The following is a 20,743-nucleotide window of genomic DNA, read 5'->3' on the forward strand; positions in this document are numbered from 1 at the left end:
TAGCAATATTTTATTTAATGGTAGTTTATTTTCAAAGCACACAATCTTAACGTCTTAATGCACTCTCGCGTTTACCGCTGGAATTACAAGAGATTGGTACATTTCTTATGTATTTGTAACTTATATATTTGTAACGTTATATAAGCGAACCATTCAGTCAAATAGCTATTTGTTGCGAAACGAAACACAGTTCATTTCAAGCATCTTCAAATGCTTTAGCCAATAGCTTTTTTTAATCTGGAAAATGCAACATTAAAATGAAAGTATTTCCAAGTATTTCAAGCAGCCGTACGAACCCTAAAATTGGGTCTGTCCACTACAAACTCCTTTATGCTTTTAATTCTTCAGCCGAACGCTTGGTGAAGGGCGTTGTATAGAAGGATAAACTGATAGCACATGTACATCTCAGAGACTCTGCTGGATGTAACGTGCTCATCGCCAACACGTCTCTGATAGTCTGTGGTGGATCGTGAAAGACCTCCAGCAGCTGCATTACAGACCTACCTGGCTGCGTCATGATCGCGCCTGCGTCTCGGAGACGCTTATGAGATCTCTCCTAGACTATTTAATACGGCGTTTATTCATCTGCAGTACGTCTTTTAAACGGCAGGCTTGGATGCCAAAATGACGTTCATACGCTGCATTCCAGACTTATATGTACAGTATAGCTAAAATGCAGAATCTGAACGTACCTGAATGTGGCATTTAAAATCAAACCAGATTGAATTACATTTAAAGCTAGATTTTATATTCTTCTTCCTCCCTAAGTTAAAGCTATGAAATACACAAGCAGCGAGATCGTATGAGCCACTAAGAAGCCTAAAGACTCAAACAGAAATATACACTGGAAAATTATGCTATATTATTTTATGTAATTAATATTATTAATATTATTACCACAAAACAAAATTAAGTGAAAGGGATTTTCATTTAACATGTTTATTTAACAGAAAATCAACAATATGCAACAAACGTGTAATTAACAAATTAAAGATGAGCGTCTTGCTGGTGCCAGGTGGAGGTAGTCTTTTAGGCATTTTTCAGCCTCTGTTTTCATGGGAGCGGGTAGCGCTGGGTTCTTCACTGCGGCAGCTGTGTGTCAAAATGTAGAATATTATTACTATTCTTGTTAAAGAGGCATAAGGGCTACACATTTATCAGCTATATTACCCTGAATACATTAATTAAACTGCATGTAAGAAATAAATCATCTAATGTATCTGTTATTAGGCTAGGCTTAAGGTATTAGGTTACAAGCATAGTAAGTAATTGGAGGAGGAGTAGTATTTTCCAAAATATACAAAGGTGTTGTTATTTACCGGTCATTTTGCCGTAAAACTTTAAAAACCACATGACCTATAAGAGTCCGTAAATGCTATGCGCTTCATGCTAAAGCTAAAAATGTAACATGTAAGTCGTTCCAATATACTCACCAATAACAAGCTGTCCACAGGCTGTCTGTTTTAATACTCGCTTGTGTCCCCTGCCACACCAGTTAAGGCTTTTTGCCAGGTTTGGGGTGAAGACCTTGCTGGAGATCCACCATATCGTTCTCTTTATTGTGTGGCCTCCACTTAGTGACAACGTGTTGGTCTGAAATAAAGCACAATAAGAATAGAAATGGATAAACAGCAATCTCACTGCACCAACTGAACCTTCATAACATATGTCCTAGGAAATGCACATTCTGTTTTGCATTTTGTAATCAGGGTTCTTATTTAAAATCAGTTAATATCTTATTCATTGTATTGACTTAAAGTAAGTGATTAGAACGTTTTTGACTAATAATATAAAACTGTATACAGTCTTGGCTAAAATATTTGCACTTCTTTTTAGAAAATATTTAGATGCAATATTGACAGATTGGTGAACCTCTACCCATCTCTGGAGAGAGAGAGAGAGAGAGATAGATAGTCAAGTCAAATTTATTTATATAGCGCATTTTACAAAACATGTTGTCACAAAGCAGCTTTACAATCATATGGGTCCAGATCCCTAATGAGCAAGCCAAAGGCAACAGTGGCGAGGAAAAACATGATGGTGGAGATTAGGAAGAAACCTCGGGAGGACCAAGACTCAAAAGAGAACCCATCCTCCACTGGGCGGCCCTTTAGCACAAGTCCATATTTGTGGAGATAGAGAGTTGGTGGTAGCTAGATTTGATTTACAGTTTTTCTCAGTCGATCTGGTACATTTCTTTCATCATGATTTTCAAAACAGTTGCAAAGCACATAATTCACTCAAAATTCTTTGTTTTTGCTTCAAAAGCAAATATTTAGGTCAGTCAATTTGTCAGTGCCATCAGAGTATCTAGTCTGTGTGCCATTGCCTATGAAAAAGGCAGTCAAAATAATTAGTCATGTTGTCAGTGCAACTATAAGTCAAAGTCAAATTTATTTATATAACGCTTTTCACAACACATGTTGTCACAAAGCAGCTTTACAGGATTTACATGGTTAACAATACTATGGGTCCATATCCCTAATGAGCAAGCCAAAGGCGACAGTGGTGAGGAAAAACTCCCTATGATGGTGGGGAATAGGAAGAAACCTCGGGAGGACCAAGACTCAAAAGGGAACCCATCCATTGGGCGGCCCGTTACAGTCACAAGTCACAGTCAGTGCAGACTGTAAGTACATTCTGATGGAAACTAGCTAAGCTTTTGATTTCAAGAATGCTGCACATGCTGTGGTATATATCAAATGAAACAATACATTTTACACACAAAATACAAAGTTACACAGAACACAAAGTTACACATGACTGTATGTGGGAGACTGATAGAAAGAAATTGGGCTGGAATCAATTTTGTACAGCAATATTGTTTGACTGTATTGTTTGCACTGCAATTTGTTGACAAAAACAAATCTGATTGAAATTCAGAAAAGACAGACAGCTGACTGGAAAAACTGCAAAATTAGAAGAAACTTATTCTACACATTCAAAACAACCTGAGCACATACAGCCTCCAGAGAATATACACATTTCTGAATTTACATACATTTTCTCTATGAAATGTTTGAACAATTGAACACAGACACAGTTGTTCTTCCAATATTCAGCTGCACCCAGTGACCAGCTTCAGCCATTGTAAAACCATGACTTACATGTACAACATGGTCCACAATTGTTGCCCTTATTTCACTGTTTTGTCCCCTCAGCCTTACACCACACAGTCTTACTCCTCTTCTTGGCTGTTCACCCTGCACATGGCCTTGTGTTTCCATTATGAGACTTTGTGATACTGCAGTGTTTAGCCTCTATAAATGTTTGCCAATTACAGTAAAGGTTCATGAGACGCACCTCTGACCTGTAGTTGAGACCATTGGTTGATCTAAACCTTCACAAATTCCCTTTTTTACTGTATCTGAATGTTCACCTGCGAATAATTTAATCAAGTTAGGAAAAAATTACCAAAATGTAACGACAAAAAAAAGAAGTAAAATGATGCCTTAGAGATTATGACGACATGTTCAGCACTTTTGCATCTAATGACCCAGGCGTTGGGTCTAAATGTTTTGGAGAGTAAGACAATTCAACAGACAATACGTACAACACATTTTGATAAACATGACATAAGCAATAATGTATTTGTTCTGTCCCGCACACTTGCAGCGGGATTTGTTAGTTTGTTTAATCCCAGTTGGTGAACATTTTAATTCTCTTTTGCGCCACAAGGGGGCAGCCTTGCTACATTTGTGCTCCTGTTTTTGTTTAAATCTCGCCATCTAACGGTTAGTGGCTATAAGCAGCAAGGAGATTAGGAAACAGCCATTCGAGCACAAAAAATCCAACTAGAGATAGAAGGGCACCAAATTACCTAGGTGACTACGTAACTGAAGACGAGGATAGTGATGGAATGCATATCACAGTAGACTACTGCTGTAGAGCAGTGTGTGGCATTCCACAGACTTATGATGAAGCAATGCAATCAGACAATTCAAAAGAATGGAGAAAAGCAATGGATGAAGAAATCCAATCTCTAAATGAGAACAAAACCTTCACCCCGACAACACTAGCAGTGGGCAAGAAACCCGTGGGGGGTAGGTGGGTTTACGCAATCAAGTCTGGTGTAGATGGGAATGACCAATACAAGGCCCGATTTACCGCTAAGGGCTACAGCCAGAAAATGGGAGTAGACTATGGGGAAACGTTTTCACCAACAGCAGACCTAACGAGTAATAAGAGTTGTGTTACAAAAGGCAGTACAGGAAAATTTACTGGTCCACCAGATGGATGTGAAAACGGCGTTCTTACAGTATATAAGCTGGAGAAATCACTTTATGGACTCAAACAGTCTGGACGAAATTGGAATAGGGTTTTACATAATTGTTTAACAGAAAATGGATTCACACAAAACCAAGCTGACCATTGTGTATATTCTCAAGAGTCAAAAGAAGGGAAAGTGATCATAATTGTATGGTTCTATGATCTAATCATCGCTGCAAGGGATGGAAATTAATTGAAAAGAGTGAAAGGGATGCTTGCACAGCAATTCAAGATGAAGGATTTGGGGCAACTCAAGCATTTTCTTGGTATACATTTTGATTTTTCTGGTGGGTGTATTAAGATGTCACAAGAAAAGTACACGAACAAAACTCTACAGCGTTTTAACATGTCAGAATGTAGGGTAAGAGAAACTCCTTGTGAGCAAAAGCTTGAATACAGTGATGATGCAGTTAAAATGACAGACATCAGAATGTACAGAGAGGCCGTGGGCAGTCTGATATACCTGACAACCTGCACTAGGCCTGATCTGAGTTTTGTGGTGAGCAGGCTGTCACAGTACCTAGCTGAGCCTACACAGGAGCAATGGGTCACTGTGAAACATGTCCTGCGATACCTTAAAGGTACATCAAACAAAGGTTTAACCTTTAGGAGAAACAACACTGAGAATCTTGGTATACAAGCCTACAGCGATGCAGACTGGGCGGCTGATACCAGTGATCGCCGCAGTACAACAGGATACTGTGTGAGCCTAAGTGAGAACAGCGCACTTATTTCATGGAAGACGAAGAAGCAACCTACTGTTGCACTTTCCACATGCGAAGCAGAGTATATGGCACTTGCTTCTACTGTTCAAGAGTGTCTTTACCTAGAACAATTACTGGGGAATATGGAAAGTTACAAATACACACAAACAATAATACCTGAGGACAATCAGGGGACAATGGCATATGTGCACGCTGTTAAGTGACGTAATTTCTGCTAAAAGTTTAGGATGGTTGTTGACATCCGGTAGCCATTGAAAGCGTACACTGTGCTAGCTATTCACCTCACCAGTCTTGTAACGAGCATATTTACCGTTATTTACTTGGAAGTTTCCTTCATCTCCTGTCCGTTTACGTGTCCTAAACATGACAGTTAAACAAAAAAAAGTATCGTTTCAACAACGTACAGACAGCAGGTCCAACCACCACTGCTGTGTACCATTGTGCACAGCATCGACAAGGTGTAATTCCTACCTGAGCTTCCACACCTTTCCAAAGGACTCAGAACTGCAGAAACAATGGGTGGTTAAGATCAGGAGAGATCATTTTATTATCACGAGTACTTCCCGTGTGTGTTTGCGATATTTTATCGCTGCTCGAACCTCCCAATCCTACTGGACGACGACGACTGCGACCTGGAGCTTTTCCTGTGCTATTTCAATGGAATAACTATACTATTCCAACTCCACGACCTGGAGTATGGGAAAGAACAGAGCGTCCACCCAACACTGATCTAACAGAGATGCAGACTGACCATGATGATGATGACCCCTTACCGTGTCATGAACATGACTACTGCGTCAGTAATGAGCCTGCTGCTCTTGATCTCTCCCTCAATGAAAATGAAGAGCTACGCGAGGAGATACCAAGGCTCCGAAAACAAATCAAAGACTTAACTGTCAGCAGCAAGTTCTGTTTGGAGCGGTTTTCTGCCTCTGATGATGACATACGATTCTTTACCAGGTAAATAAAAAATATGGCAGGACACAGTACACGGATGGGCCTTCTCTGGTGTCTGAAATACATTGTGAATGAATTAGCCATTATATAACTTTATATATAACTTTTATATTCCACAGATTTGCAAGCCATGCCCACCTCATGGGCTTTTGGAAGCAAATAGAGCCAGCCACCCACATCATACGGGTTACAAGAGCACAGACTGTTGAGAAGACTGATCAGGTCCCTCACTCTGCCAGTGCAACGGTAAATGTTTTCGTCTTGTCCATACAAAGCATGTTATGTCATCATTTTCAAATTAATCTTTACATCAAAAGAAGTTTTGATAGTCATAATGTAATATGACAATAGGATAATGTATTTTTTCCCCAGGTTCTTCAACCAATTGATGAGTTTTTTCTCTTCATGAACTACCTGTCATTGGGACTGATGCAAAAGGATTTGGCCCACAGATTTAGAATACATCGGTCAACTGTTAGTCGTATTATTAACACCTGGGCCAACTTCCTTTATACTGTATTGGGAGCTGTTTCTATTTGGTTAGATGTGGACACTGTGAAAACTCACCTCCCAGATGTGTTTCAGGACTATGCTGACACTCAAATAATTTTAGATTGCACAGAACTGAGATGTCAAACTCCAAATTCCCTTCTCCTCCAGAGTGAAGTGTTTTCCACTTATAAATCACACTGTACATTCAAAGGGTTGATTGGGATAGCCCCTCATGGCGCAGTGACCTTTGTGTCTTCTCTTTATCAAGGTGCTATCAGTGATAAAGAGATCTTAAAGCAGTCTGGCATTGTGGCCCTCCTTGACCCATCTATGGCCATCATGGTGGACAAGGGTTTCCTTGTTGAAGACTGCGTTCCATGCAAAGTCCACATACCCACGTTTCTGTCAAAGAGAGCTCAACTGTCTAGGTCAGAGATCAGAACGTCACAGTCCATTGCAAGACTGAGAGTCCATGTTGAGCGTGTGATTCGCAGAGTCAAAGAACATAAAATATTCAGCACAGTGATCCCCCTTTCAATCACAGGGAGCATAAACCAAATTTTTTACTGTTGCCTGTCTTTTGGTGAATTATCAAAATGGCCCCTTGGTAAAAGCCTGGGCAAACAATGGCTAATCTCAATCCAGAATTAGACAGATGATGTAATGTGAATGATGGTGATTTATTATTATTTTATATTTTCTCCAACCTTAAAATGATCCCTTTAAGGTCAGGGGTCGGCAAGCCGCGGCTCCAGAGCCGCATGCAGCTAAGCTTTTGAATAGAATTAATGAGTATTTAATTAACGTATATTATTTTTGAGACTTAAAAAATGTTCGGGTGGAATTTCACAAATGTCCAGTATTTAGTTTCGGTTCGCTTGAGTGACATGTCATCGTCACTGAAATAAATTTCCAATTATTTTGCTTTTGTGGCTCCGAGTCAAAAAGCTTGCCGACCCCTGCTTTAGGTCATGCTAGTCTGTAAATATTGGCTGCAATGTTAAGGTACAGTGCAATATGATAAATAGTATAAAATGCTTTCACTTTTATATGTAAAATTGACAACACAATACAACATTATGTATTTCTTAACTTTTACTGTATTTGTAAAAATGAAATGAATACAATAGTAATACAATTGACAGAATAATTTGAAATTGTTTTAATTGTTCATGAGTTCATTATGATTTTCTATTGCTTGGGCATAGAGAGGTATTTTGGCATGTAAGTGTTAAAGAAAAACACGTCACACCTCCTTTTCACCTCTTCTAATACACTGCTATCTCTGTAAACTCGCTGCACAAAAATATCATCATGGGCACAGATAACTAAATCACACCACTGCATACCAGTAATCAATAACTGGCCCTGGATTTGCCAATAATAACAATGGCTCTCCTTCAATCTGTGTAGGCCTTGTGCCACTTTGAGGAATTTGCAGTCTACATAGCTTTGTGCATTTGGGCACTTAATTTCAACAAGCCCAAATGATGGACGCTCAAGTGGGTCAAGTTCAAGTTTTTCAGAACTGCATAGTCCTTTAAGGCCCCCGTTTCCATTTCAAGTCCCCTCTTCATGTGTGCTGTTTGTCGTGTCCCTCGGATTATCCTTTCTGCCAGGCTTTCTGCAGAATGCAGAGATGTTCATTGTGCAGATGAGTGGAAGAGAATCTGCTTTCATTCCAGCGTAGACTGGTCCAGGATTGAGGGTGGCCCGGTGTGGGAGCTCACCGCTGTAGCCCTTGAAAAGTGTACTAAAAGAAGAGTGAATAACATTTATTTTTACACATTGTAATCTGTTCACCAGCACAACTGATTGTGAATCACATATCACATGTCATCTGAAGTACAACGAGGCTAAATTAACTTTTGAAGAGAACAGGGTCTTATCAGATGATCAAAAGCATTTATTTTTTTACCACACACTGTAATCTGCCTATTAAATTTGGTACTACATACCTAACTCCACTGGCTGTAGTAGCACCTGGTTTTGGCTTTAGGACAACCATGGCATCCACGGGTCCAGGCTTCACCCCCTATTAATTTAAAAGATGGTGTTAGTAAAGTGACTGTGATACATTAACTAACATTAAATAATGAAATAAGACAAACCATTGTTGGTGGTTTATGCCACTTCTGTTCTGTCTGTGTGCATGAAAGGACAGGAGGCACGACAGACATGCCAGATTCAGAATAATGAGCAGTCTGGAAAAGCAATGCAACCAAGTGGTTGCAGATTCCGCAACCAGCAACACAAGAGCAGTTGCTGTTAATGAGCACAACTGGCATTGAATCACGTAATGTCATCTGAAATACACAAGAGGCTAAATGTAATATCTTGAAAAGAAGACTTCAGCAATGTCAATAGGCGCAATTTCTGTCCCATCATGTTGTTAGTGGTGAATGTCACTTGTCTATTGTCTCATGTAACGTTTGTGCTGTTTTGCATCACTCTTAAAACACTTGGCTATATTGTCTTTCTATTCTACAGTGTTGTGCATGGTTCAATCTACTAGTTCACTGAGCAACTATAAACTATAAAATATATTTTAGATTTAAACTTCATTTTCACTCCAGATGAAATGCTTACACATAGGAGTGAAACAGGCCTACTTATATTTATATTATTTTGTTGTTTCCACCACCAACAACAGAACAGTGCAGGTTTTACTTCAACTGCTTCTTGAAGAGTGTTATCAGAATATGTTAATAGGTGTAAGTGTTGAAGCCATATGTTAATAAAGAAGATAAAAGATTTGAAAGACAGATTGACAGATTTTAGAAAATGCAGTTTGAAGAATAGCTGAGGTGGACTATATTCTGCTTTTGAGTCATAGAGGTAGATAACAATAGCTCGAACTGTAAAATAAACTCCCATTTGTTTACTATAGGCAAAAGAGACTGCTAATGATTCCCACTCAGCTACTCTGCATTTGGCTACCATTGTAAGCTTTGAAAACCAATGCCTATGGCTATCACAGCTTACGTGAAGTAAGAGCAAGGATAAAAGATTGAACTTGTGTTGAACTAACTTTTGAACTTGTTCAACAGAACTTTGAACGTGACACTGAACAGAACTCGTGTCATTTTAACCAGTCCTACTCTCAGCTGGTGTGGCGTATCTGTTTTCTTCATAGATCTGTAGCAGTGAGCCCTCACTGTTATCTCGATAGCCTTACTTTTGCCTGATACTTCCATCAGAAATACAAACATGTTTTTAAAAGGCATTTCTAGTACTAGGACAGGTCGGTTCGTTACTAAAAACAACATCACTTCATTAGACTGCCACCTCAGGCTAGCTAGCTAACTAGCGTCAGCCACTTACCTTCACAATTGCAGAGGTAGGATGAAACGTAGAACTTGAAACCCTTTTCAAGTGTACTCTGTGGCGTTGTACTTGATGCTCTGACAATACGACGCACATCGTTGACGGTAAATTTCGGGAACTCCAACAGGCACCTTGTGAATTTCATAGACTCGGCCATAAACATCTGCACTTCCGCATACCAACCGGAAATATGGTTACATCCTTACACCAAACGACGAAGTCGCGCGTGCACCTAGTTTCAAATGACAGTAAAATTGACCAATCATATCTTCCCTCTTAGTGGGCGGGCTTAACTGTATGATAATTTCCGCCCGCTGGAGCTGGAGACGGGCCACGCTGGGGCAGGAAGTGACGCACCTCCACGCTGGGGCAGGAAGTGACGCAGTTCCATGTTGGGGCAGGAAGTGACGAAATTACAACAGTACAATAGTAAAGTTTTCAAGCAAGAGTACCTCGCTGCAGCCAGACCCGTCTCAAGGTTTTCCTTACTTTTGAATGAAGGTGAGTATCTTAAGGTAAAATAGTTTATTTAATTAGTATATATTTTATTGAAATCTACAGCTTGAGTGAATAAAAGCTAAATAAAAAATAAAGCCTATTGAGACCTGTTTGTTAGCTAGGTAGGGTAACGTTGGCCAAAGGTTGGCGAACATTACCGGGGGTGTAAAATGGACACAAATTAAGTATTATATTGAGATCGATCGATCACCAGGTGTTGCCGCCAGAGTGAACTAGTAACTCATTGAATCATACATATGGATCAGAGGTAAATAAACTAGATTTTTTTCCGGCGTGAGAAATCGGATGTATGGCGTGTGAGCGTATGAAGACCAGGGGTGTAGTTGGGGGGCGGGGGACGCCGTCCCCTCACTTATTTTAACCGGTGTTAAAAATGTTATTTTGTTACCGGTGTTGTTCTTGCTAAGACTGTTACGTTCAAAGCTAGGTTTAAACTTGACGCGTTAGTAATTCGCCAACCACTGGCGATCGATTTATTGCGATATAATACTTAATTTGTGGCTTACACTCGCCACCCCCCGCTCAACAACTTACACTCGCCATCACGCGACCCCCCCACTTATTTTTTTAGGACTACACCACTGGTGAAGACGGTCAAATGCGTGTGTTTGAGAGTTGGCAACCCTGTGACTTAGTCAAACCAATGTTGCTGTAATTAATATTTAGATGGACAATCATGTCAGTATATTAATTTTATTGGCACAACATACGTGTATTGTAATAGGTTTATTTGTGTGCATAAATAATAGGTCTAGGTCATGTTACTTTAGTGTCATAAGCTGATCCATATACATCACCCTAGTTATCCCATGTTTTAAAACAATATAAATATTTCCAGGTAATTTAATATTGCTTTACAAATGGAAATTTTTTAAGGATCTTCAGATTATATTAAGTCAGTGAATTTGAAATTTATGGGAATGCATATCCGTTTGGGATTTTGATGGACACAGTTGCATGAAACCTCATGCACTACCCTCTGTATGCTGCAATACTGTAGTTTTTTGTTAGGTGTAAATATAAAATGTTTCATATATTGTATATATTGCTGACCTTAGAATGATAACATTATAACATTTCAATAAAATAAATGTCCAATTAATCTTATTAATCACTGGGTTTTAGATGCACCCTTCTATCTGTGATGCTGGTGTACAACCGGACATCGAAGAATGCAACACATGTTGCAGAAAACTGTTTCACTGTCCTCTTTGCCCAACCTTCAAACCAACAACAAAGGGGAAGATCAACAGACATGTGGATGCCCATATCAAGAATGGGATAAAATACAAAGGTACGCAAAGCTTATCTTTATTTTCAATCATCATCCATGTTCTTTTAAATGTGCATACAGAGCCTATAGAAAGAATTCATATCCTACTGAAATCCTTGCGTTTTGCCACGTTATACCAAAATGTAAATAAATGTCTAACTTTCCAGATGGTTTTACACATTATAATCTGAAAAATGATATAATTAGTGAAATACCTCTTTTAGATAAGTAATGAGCCCCTTAGAGTAAACATTATAAACTTTCTCAGGTTCAACCAATCACATTCCAAATCACACACACCAGGATAATTGACTCCACTACTAGTAGCACCATGGTTGGAAAGATGCTTTCAAGAGTTCTGTGATAGAGTTGTGGAAAGTTAGACGAAGGATACAAAAATATAGAATATGGTTATAATATGTAAATACAGCTGGAAACAACCCTAAAACTCTGACCTTTTCCATAGCCATTGTCTGAATTACATTTCACAAAACACATTTACCGTAATTATTTCTGGTTTTCAGAGATGTTTAATTTTACTCCCATCATGCTTTAAAATGTTTCTTTTTTTATCTTACAGACAAACATCTGTTAAAATGCAGATTATCATGCCGGACAGAGGGTCATTTTCACTGTCCTTTCTGCCAGAACACAGTAATACGCCGGAATGATATGGAAAAACACTTGTGTTTGTGTGAGGTGTCTTTGAACACACTACCTTTATCTTCTCCAGCAAGGATCTCTTCTCTGTCTTCACACCAGTCTTTGAATGTACCTTCCCCATCAAATACCAAGCTTGCATCTGTGGTGCCTCCAGTGGCCCCTCCTCCCTCTGCTCCTCTTTTAGTACATGTGGAACATTCATATGCAAGTCCACCTATAGCTAGTCCACCTATAGCTCCTGTGATTGTTTCACATCTATCCACAGTACAATGTCCTCACTGCAGTCTTGTTCTTCAGAAGAAGAACTTGAACACACACATATCTAGAAAACACACAGATGTAACAAAAGACATTACACAAGCTTCACATTTGAAGTGTTTGTGTGTGGATGAAAAAAATGGATTATTTGCTGTTCAGAGAACTGGTCATGGGTTTTCTGTGCCAGTACATGTGCAAAGAAAAACTTGGGGGATAGATCATCAGATCAGATGCGAGATGGAGGAATGCCGACAGTATCATTTGCTGGCTCAACGGAGCAGACTACATCGTAGCTTGTGTGAACACATCCGCTCTGTGGATTATTCGGATGCAAAACCAACTGAGGTACACCTTATGCAAGAGGTACTAAAGGAAATGGTGTCACGCAAGTTTTTTGGGGAGGCCAAAGTTAAGACATGCATCAATAAGCAAAAAGCTGCTGAGATGGCACATGTACCACTTTCTGTGTTGGTGGATTTTGGTGGTTCTCAGTCACAAATTTGCTTCTCTATTCATGAGGCTGAGCTACACAGCTTTTGCCGGCTTGGCAGAATATTTGTCACATATAATTCAACAAGGAACACCTGGCACTGTCCCTGTGCTAAGCCACGGGCCTCTTGTGTTCATAAATGCATCGCAAAATGGCATTTGTTTCAAACACAAAGGGATATCTTCAGGACAGGGAAAGACGCCACACCTGACTCGCCACTGTTGACAGAGGATTCAATATCTACAGACACCATTGCCATCGAGCGGAGTGTGCGGTACATATTCAAAGAAAAAAAAATTCCATCTACACTACACTACCGTCTACGTGTGTGTGTGTGTGTGTGTTCGTGTGTGTAACATGATTGCTAATGACAATAATCTCTCCCCATACATTTTATATTGGATTTTTGTTTATTGTTTCTACAGGGGTTTCCAAGCCAAGACTATGGGCTTGACTGTGGGATCTTCATGCTAATGGTACGACATGTTATATGTAATTCATTTTGGTTTTAAACTTTTGAACTATAATATAGTAATATTATATTGTAGTTGTCCAAATTATAATATATAATACAAACTTCCATGTGTTTAAATTGCAGTCTGCGTTGTATGTGGCATTGGATGCCCCTTTTGACTACACAATTGTAAGTAACTTGGAACTATTAAAGAGGATCAATTGTACAAAAGATGTTCAAATGTAGCAAATTTTACTACTACAATACTTTTGTATGTTTACAGAATGACATGCCCTCATTGCGGAAATGGTGGTGCCTGCTTTTAATGGAAAACTTTGAACTTGACAGGTATGATTTGATTGCTTTGAGAAAAATGCCTTAATGTTAGAAGTGTAACCAATATCAGGACTTTTCTATTTTCAAGCTTTGGCAAACTCTTTGCTCATTGGACAGAGGAATCCAATGCTGTCCTGCAAGGCCACCATGTGCCGGTCTCAAAACTTAAAAAACGCAAGCGTGCAGAAGTTGATCAGGTCAGTGCAGTACAGAATCTCTAACCTGAATTGCAATTCCACATAATGTAACTATGGCAACACACTCTGATTTTCACTAAGACTGTACTGATTATTTTTCTGTTGAAGGAGCCAGCGGTTGTAAGGGACCTTTCCACAGCTGTGAAATGGATCAGCCAGAACCGCACACAGTTACAGGGGCATGTAACAATGCCAATATATTTGACACAGACTGAGGAAGACCGGAAAGATTCCCTCATTGAGCTTATGAAGGGAGATGGCCCAGAGACCAAGGAACCGTTCATGTTCCAATTTGAATATGGAGAGGACATGGAATTGTTTTTGGAAGCATGTGTTGACAAACAGGGTCTCTGTGTCAATGCCATGGTTTTAAATAAATGACAAAATACAATGTGTATCAAACATTTAATAAAAAGTAAAAAAAAAACCTTGATATTATTGATTGTGTGCCTGTTAGGGTGGTGAGGGGGTTGCCGTTTTGTAAATGTAATGGCCTGTTTAATGAAATATACTGCCAAAAATACTTGGTTATAAAGATGGGTGAGAAAATAACTGTAAAGATGCACTTGCAGTTTTCCTGCTAATATGCAAATGTAAGTCTAAAGGAAGAACAGCATATTGCATTTCTGAATCTGACTGACTTTCGTTTTATTTAATATTAGGTAGTGTAAGAGTGTCATACAATTGGCTTTTCAATTAACAAATAGCTGCTCAAGATATGCAAATTTGCTGAAAAACAAAAGTCTTAATGAATTGGCATGGGTAACAAGGGTGTGTATGTACACACAGTTTTATAGTTGTTTTACAAAAACACAAATTACAGACGAAAACCACAAATTTTTATTATACTGTTTTATTGAACAACCGATCAACATTACAGATAATATACAAAATAATATCAGAATCTCTAATAGAGAAGAGAATACCCACTTTTTAGAATCATATGGGTTAGTTTGAGCAATTTTCTCAACACAACAATATCTAGTGTTTCAGTAACAAATATTATTTAACGTTTTTAATCGTTTTAAACCTTAACATGATCTGGGTGCCTCTCCAGCACCAGTGAGCTCACAGTAGCACTAATACACTAGCGTCTTTACTGCCTAAACCTGTTTACTACATTGAAATATAGAGGAAAGTTGTTGTTTTTTTTGCTTTTAAGCACAATACGTTCATCTGTCCTGGCCCAGTGGATAGTTAGCTAGCTGTTTTTAATCTGTATTTCTAGCATTGAGTTCCATTCATCTAGGCTCTGCTAATATCATAGATCTTTTATAAAATATAAATAAAAATAAATCGATACATAGATAAACATAAACGCGAAGCAAAATATTATTTATGTAAATCTGAATCGTAAATCCATACAAGGACACCCGTTTCGCCAGACGTGTCTCCGTTTCCAGCCCCACGTTAATAAATCGATACATAGATAAACATAAACGCGAAGCAAAATATTATTTATGGAAATCTGAATCGTAAATCCATACAAGGACACCCGTTTCGCCAGACGTGTCTCCGTTTCCAGCCCCACGTTAATAAATCGATACATAGATTAACATAAACGCGAAGCAAAATATTATTTATGTAAATCTGAATCGTAAATCCATACAAGGACACCCGTTTCGCCAGACGTGTCTCCGTTTCCAGCCCCACGTTAATAAATCGATACATAGATTAACATAAACGCGAAGCAAAATATTATTTATGTAAATCTGAATCGTAAATCCATACAAGGACACCCGTTTCGCCAGACGTGTCTCCGTTTCCAGCCTCACGTTGGAGCTGCGTCACTTCCTGCCCCAGCGTGGAGGTGCGTCACTTCCTGCCCCAGCGTGGAGGTGCGTCACTTCCTGCCCCAGCGTGGAGGTGCGTCACTTCCTGCCCCAGCGTGGAGCTGCGTCACTTCCTGCCCCAGCGTGGAGGTGCGTCACTTCCTGCCCCAGCGTGGAGGTGCGTCACTTCCTGCCCCAGCGTGGAGCTGCGTCACTTCCTGCCCCAGCGTGGAGGTGCGTCACTTCCTGCCCCAGCGTGGAGGTGCGTCACTTCCTGCCCCAGCGTGGAGCTGCGTCACTTCCTGCCCCAGCGTGGAGGTGCGTCACTTCCTGCCCCAGCGTGGAGGTGCGTCACTTCCTGCCCCAGCGTGGAGGTGCGTCACTTCCTGCCCCAGCGTGGAGCTGCGTCACTTCCTGCCCCAGCGTGGAGGTGCCTCCTGCTGGAGGTCTGCAGCCAGGTACTCTTGGCCCGCTGTGGCGACGCTAGCTGACGTGCGCGTTGTTTACAAAGAGGATCACGGAGCTGTGGACCATATTGTTGGAACCTTATTTTGCTTAAAAAGTTATCTAGTACAGATATTATTGTTTATTGCGTTTCTAAAGCTGTACTGTCGTCTCAGTTTTTTATTTTTTATTTATTGCAGTTAATTAGGAAAGGGGGGCCCACTTTTAATGGTCACGGTTCGCTACTGATATATATACGGTCTCTGGTATGAACCCTTTGGGTACAAGCCAGGCTGCATCAGGTTATTGTAGCAGCCTGGCTGATTTGGTGTTTTGGTTAAAAAAATAGGAAATTGTGATATGACGTGCTACTCAACTTTGGAATGTTTGGATTAGAATGTTTGGTTGGGAAGGTGGAATGTTTGGATTTCAATTTCGATGCTGAAAAGCTGAGAAGTAGTCGCATGACATTTTGCTGTGATTTACAATACTTACAAACATTACAAATCTTACAAATAATATCTAATTTACAATCGCAGATCTTTCTATTTGTTGTATATCTTTCTATCTTTCTATTCTTTCTAATTTTTTATCTTGAGAATGAGTTTTTTCCACAGGAGAACCGACCAGCCAAGGCCTGGACAGGAACAGAAGAACTTCATAGACACACCAGGTTTTACCACTCATGGTGAGAAAAATACATTTTCATATACTATACATAATTTTATACTTCTATGTAAGACAGTATATTTAGTTCTTATGAGTATGGATTTCCATAGGCTTATTCATAATAATTAAAAATTAAATATACACATTTATGTAGTAGGTTTCTAAGGTTCAGAAAAATAACATGTATATTTATTCTACTGTCAACTGTCAAGATCTTTATTTTACATTTACACATGGTACAGGATAATATAATTAATAGACCATGGGTTATTTCTTTGATTTCTTTGACCATGGAAAAAGCAAATAAAAATAAACATTTTTAAAAAGAAACAGATTTCTAACATGACATCACAAATTCTTAAGCATTCTAATGACATCACATGGCACCATAGCCCTTCTTATAATCACTTGTTCATTGGGAAACACTTACAAGGTTTTTGAGCCTCACTGGGAGGCGTGCTGGGTTTCACTTTACCTGCTGTGGGATTTTCAGGTGTGCCCTACAACCCCCAAGCGACAGTGATCCACACGGATCCCTGTGGACCAGCACCCTTCCCTCACAGAAGGACGGCGGGACCCTCAGATGTCGGCCATGTTAACATCCCTGTAGAAGGACCACTCCACACTGGTACTGTGTAACACTGAAGATTACATGCGTATTCAACAAACCAAATGTAACCATGCATGATGAAGTAGAAAAAAACATTTATTACATTTGTTTGTAAGGACTGGCAGAGGTGCAGAACCATCAGCTTTCTGCACATGACCTGACCAGTAAAACATCAGTTTTATCAGAAAATATGACATGACATATTCAACATTGTAATGAATTCAAATGGCACTGTAGCCCTTCTTATAGACCTGATGATCTTAACAGTACACATTCCTCTGTGCCCTGGGTTGGTGTTTTGCATTTAGGCCCTGACATGGAGAGGCAGAGACACCTTGCTCAGCCCCATGTTCAAGGCGAGGTCCTGAAACAGATGGATCCAGTCAACCTCCAGCCTGCTGGTGGGTATTTGGGTATTTTGGTTATAACGTTGCTTTGTGTGGAATGCTACGGTTGCTGTGGACGCTATTATTGCTATGGAATTCTATTATTGGCTAGTTAGTTAGGTTAGCCTAGCGAACAGTACCACGGAGAGTTTAGAGACAATATGGCGAGGTGATCTGTCTACTGCACTGTTATTCATAATCTTTTTCTTAATGTTCAATCAACATGACAGCAGATGCCCTTCAGAGACCATTTGGAGACCAGTTGATCCTGGAAGAGGATTATGATGAGAATTATATCCCATCTGAACAAGGTACATTAGCTGTCGCATACTACCTGTTACAGTTTAGGACCCTGGATAAAACTTTAACAGAGCCGGAGTGGCTAATCGGGAGATTCGGGAGGATTCTCGATGGGCCGGCTCATGTCAATCTCTAGTTTGGGCCGATTGGGATGGAAAAATAATTTTGGGCCGGATTTGGGCATGAAACTCCCGGGCTGAAAAAGTGGCCCTGAACTCCGGCCCTGAACTTTAATATATGTTACTGAAATGGTATTTAATATCCACCATTGATAAAGTCTACAAGCTACAACAGTTCCACCATTTAAAAACTAAATTATAACATTGACATAATAACTTAATAATATATAATAATATTATAATAATAATATTAACAACACAGTTCCAGTTGGGACTCGTGTATGTTCGTCCAAGCTATAGCTACACTTTATAACATAGAATCAATCTCCATGCATTATGGACTTAAATATTTGAATTTGTGGGATTTTGTCTTGATTTGAAAATATCATACTTATTGTGGGTATATTCTTCTTATCTGTATTGCTCCTCAGAGGTCCATGATTTTGCCAGACAAATTGGCATTGACCCTGAGAGGGAGCCAGAGCTCCTATGGCTGGCCAGAGAGGTGGCTGTAGCCCCACTACCTCCTGAATGGAAACCCTGGTAGGACAAGCTCATTCTCATACAGTCACCCATAATGAAACAGTTTTCTTATCCTTACACACAGAGCCGTGAGCGTTGGTGTGAGCGTTGGTGTGAGCGTTGGTTCCTTTTAGAAAAATCCAAGCATACTCTAATGTGCCCTTAATTGAGGAATGGCTTCCATTCCAAGAACTCTACGTCTCATTCATGCTGGCTCGTTCATTCAGGTTCTCGATTACCTGACGTACCAAGGCCCTTTGTCCCCTATAACTCAGTTATAATTTTAAATACCATTTATATAAGTAGGATGCATCAGGACTTTATTGTGAGTGTCATAATGTCACACGAACTCTCTGGAAGCTTGCAAGAAGTGGGCATTAAATCACTTATGACCTAGGTGATTAGATGAGCAAATTAGACAGCCCAACTTTTTTTAAAGACCATGGAACTGCAAGTCTGGAGAAGACTGAATAATTTGACTGGGAAATAAGATTGGGCAAGAGAAAATATAACAGGCAGAAGATGATTTTTTTGAAGTTGGGGAGTTTGATGTGACATGAAAGATCAGACACATTTTAACATATGAAATCATTTTTGGATTCTGTATTCAAATGGTTTGCATCCAGGAGATATTTAATGTTAGTTGTCCCCGAAACTAACAATTGCAAAGTATAAAATTAATATTTCATCACTCTGTGCAGCAGATTTGCTTGTAGACTTGGCCTTCTGGCACTATTAATCTGAGCAATGAGACCCAGAGCACCACTCAGTGTTTCAGATGTTGTCCTGTTGACACCTTTGTGGACAGTCCTGTGCTGGAGAACCTAGGCTTGTCTACATGTCATGTGTTTTTATGTGTGTGTTTATCTATGTGATGAGCTTGTCTCCCTTTCCTACTCTCCAGTCAGGATGTGACTGGAGAAGTTTATTACTTCAACTTCTCCACGGGCCAGTCCACCTGGGACCACCCCTGTGATGAGCACTACCGCCAACTAGTGGCCCAGGAGCGGGAGCGTGCTCACCACGGCCGGACTGCCTCTGCCATCTCAGGCTCCGCCTCCACAGGAACCACAAAGAACAAGGAGAAGAAGAAGAAGAAGAAGAAGAAGGAGAAAAAAAAGAAGGAACCAGAGGGACTGAAGGCCCCAAGAGTGAGTTTGGATCTGTGTACCCTAAAATGTATTTTGTTACACAGCAGTTATATTTGTCACACTTTCTCTTCCATTCTACACATTCTTGACTGCTGTGTTTCTAAGAACACTGAAATGAATTGAACAATTATTTGCTCATCGAAATATATCAAAAGATTTAGGATAGCAGTCGCCTAAAGTTGAGCAGAAAGGAGAAAGAAAGCTAAATAGTGTGTGCCATTCTGCTAAAGCTCTCTCTCTCTCTCTCTCTTTCTCTCTCTCTCTCTCTCTCTCTCTCTCTCTCTCTCTCTCTCTCTCACACACACACACACACACACTCACACACTCACTCACTCTATCACTGTCTCTCAGCTGCTGGCTCCTCTGGCTCCACTGAGAGGGATGTGTGACCTTTCAGTTCCAGGACTGCGAGGTTCCCTGGGCAACTCCACAGACCTTCATCCTTTAAAGTCCTCACTAGGGGTAAATGTACGGTCTATATCCTCTAGTAGGGGTGAACATGTACAGTCTATATCCTCTAGTAGGGGTGAACATGTACGGTCTATATCCTCTAGTAGGGGTGAACATGTACAGTCTATATCCTCTAGTAGGGGTGAACATGTACTGTCTATATCCTCTAGTAGGGGTGAACATGTACAGTCTATATCCTCTAGTAGGGGAATGAAACCTCATTGTATACTTTTATAAGGTGGTGTAAGAACAAACCCTACATACGTCACTGGAGGTAAAAGAACACGTCACTCCTCTGCAAAGTTTAGCTTTTACCAAATTGACTTTGAAGTGATGGAGGTCTGAGTTCATGGCAGAGGT

At 40.0% G+C, this 20,743-nt stretch overlaps 2 protein-coding genes and 1 long non-coding RNA gene across 4 annotated transcripts in view; 2 read left to right on the forward strand and 1 right to left on the reverse strand.

Moving 5' to 3' along the window:
* Positions 1 to 1,519: 1,519 nt before the first annotated feature.
* Positions 1,520 to 20,743, reverse strand: part of LOC143485399 (uncharacterized) — a 54,644-nt gene continuing 35,420 nt past the window's right edge. The window contains exon 3 of the long non-coding RNA XR_013122868.1: positions 1,520 to 1,593. This is a non-coding gene — a long non-coding RNA (uncharacterized LOC143485399). The remainder of the gene's footprint in view (positions 1,594 to 20,743) is intronic.
* LOC143485385 (uncharacterized) lies at positions 10,108 to 14,378 on the forward strand. Of its 2 annotated transcripts, none has more exons than XM_076984814.1 (8): positions 10,108 to 10,271; positions 11,415 to 11,583; positions 12,143 to 12,846; positions 13,399 to 13,449; positions 13,572 to 13,616; positions 13,711 to 13,775; positions 13,852 to 13,960; positions 14,069 to 14,378. In XM_076984814.1, the coding sequence occupies exons 1-8, from the start codon at positions 10,266 to 10,268 to the stop codon at positions 14,339 to 14,341; spliced, it is 1,422 nt and encodes a 473-aa protein (XP_076840929.1). In that variant the 5' UTR covers positions 10,108 to 10,265; the 3' UTR covers positions 14,342 to 14,378. The 2 variants fall into 2 exon arrangements, with proteins under 2 accessions (XP_076840929.1, XP_076840930.1); XM_076984815.1 differs by having other exon boundaries at positions 12,143 to 12,828.
* Positions 16,221 to 20,743, forward strand: part of LOC143485466 (uncharacterized) — an 11,115-nt gene continuing 6,592 nt past the window's right edge. Inside the window, exons 1-5 of the mRNA XM_076984908.1 lie at positions 16,221 to 16,864; positions 17,339 to 17,473; positions 17,764 to 17,856; positions 18,072 to 18,152; positions 18,692 to 18,803. Of these exons, the coding sequence (XP_076841023.1) occupies positions 16,777 to 16,864; positions 17,339 to 17,473; positions 17,764 to 17,856; positions 18,072 to 18,152; positions 18,692 to 18,803 (509 nt within the window). The 5' untranslated portion in view covers positions 16,221 to 16,776. The remainder of the gene's footprint in view (positions 16,865 to 17,338; positions 17,474 to 17,763; positions 17,857 to 18,071; positions 18,153 to 18,691; positions 18,804 to 20,743) is intronic.

The sequence above is a fragment of the Brachyhypopomus gauderio genome, unplaced genomic scaffold (assembly GCF_052324685.1).
Source record: "Brachyhypopomus gauderio isolate BG-103 unplaced genomic scaffold, BGAUD_0.2 sc34, whole genome shotgun sequence".
Taxonomy (NCBI): domain Eukaryota; kingdom Metazoa; phylum Chordata; class Actinopteri; order Gymnotiformes; family Hypopomidae; genus Brachyhypopomus; species Brachyhypopomus gauderio.

What these genes read in the sequence shown, in the direction of transcription:
- LOC143485385 (XM_076984814.1), top strand. An exon ending in GTGGGATCTTCATGCTAATG is followed by an intron (nt 13,450 to 13,571) that starts GTACGACATGTT and finishes TTTAAATTGCAG; the next exon opens with TCTGCGTTGTATGTGGCATT. An exon ending in CCCCTTTTGACTACACAATT is followed by an intron (nt 13,617 to 13,710) that starts GTAAGTAACTTG and finishes GTATGTTTACAG; the next exon opens with AATGACATGCCCTCATTGCG.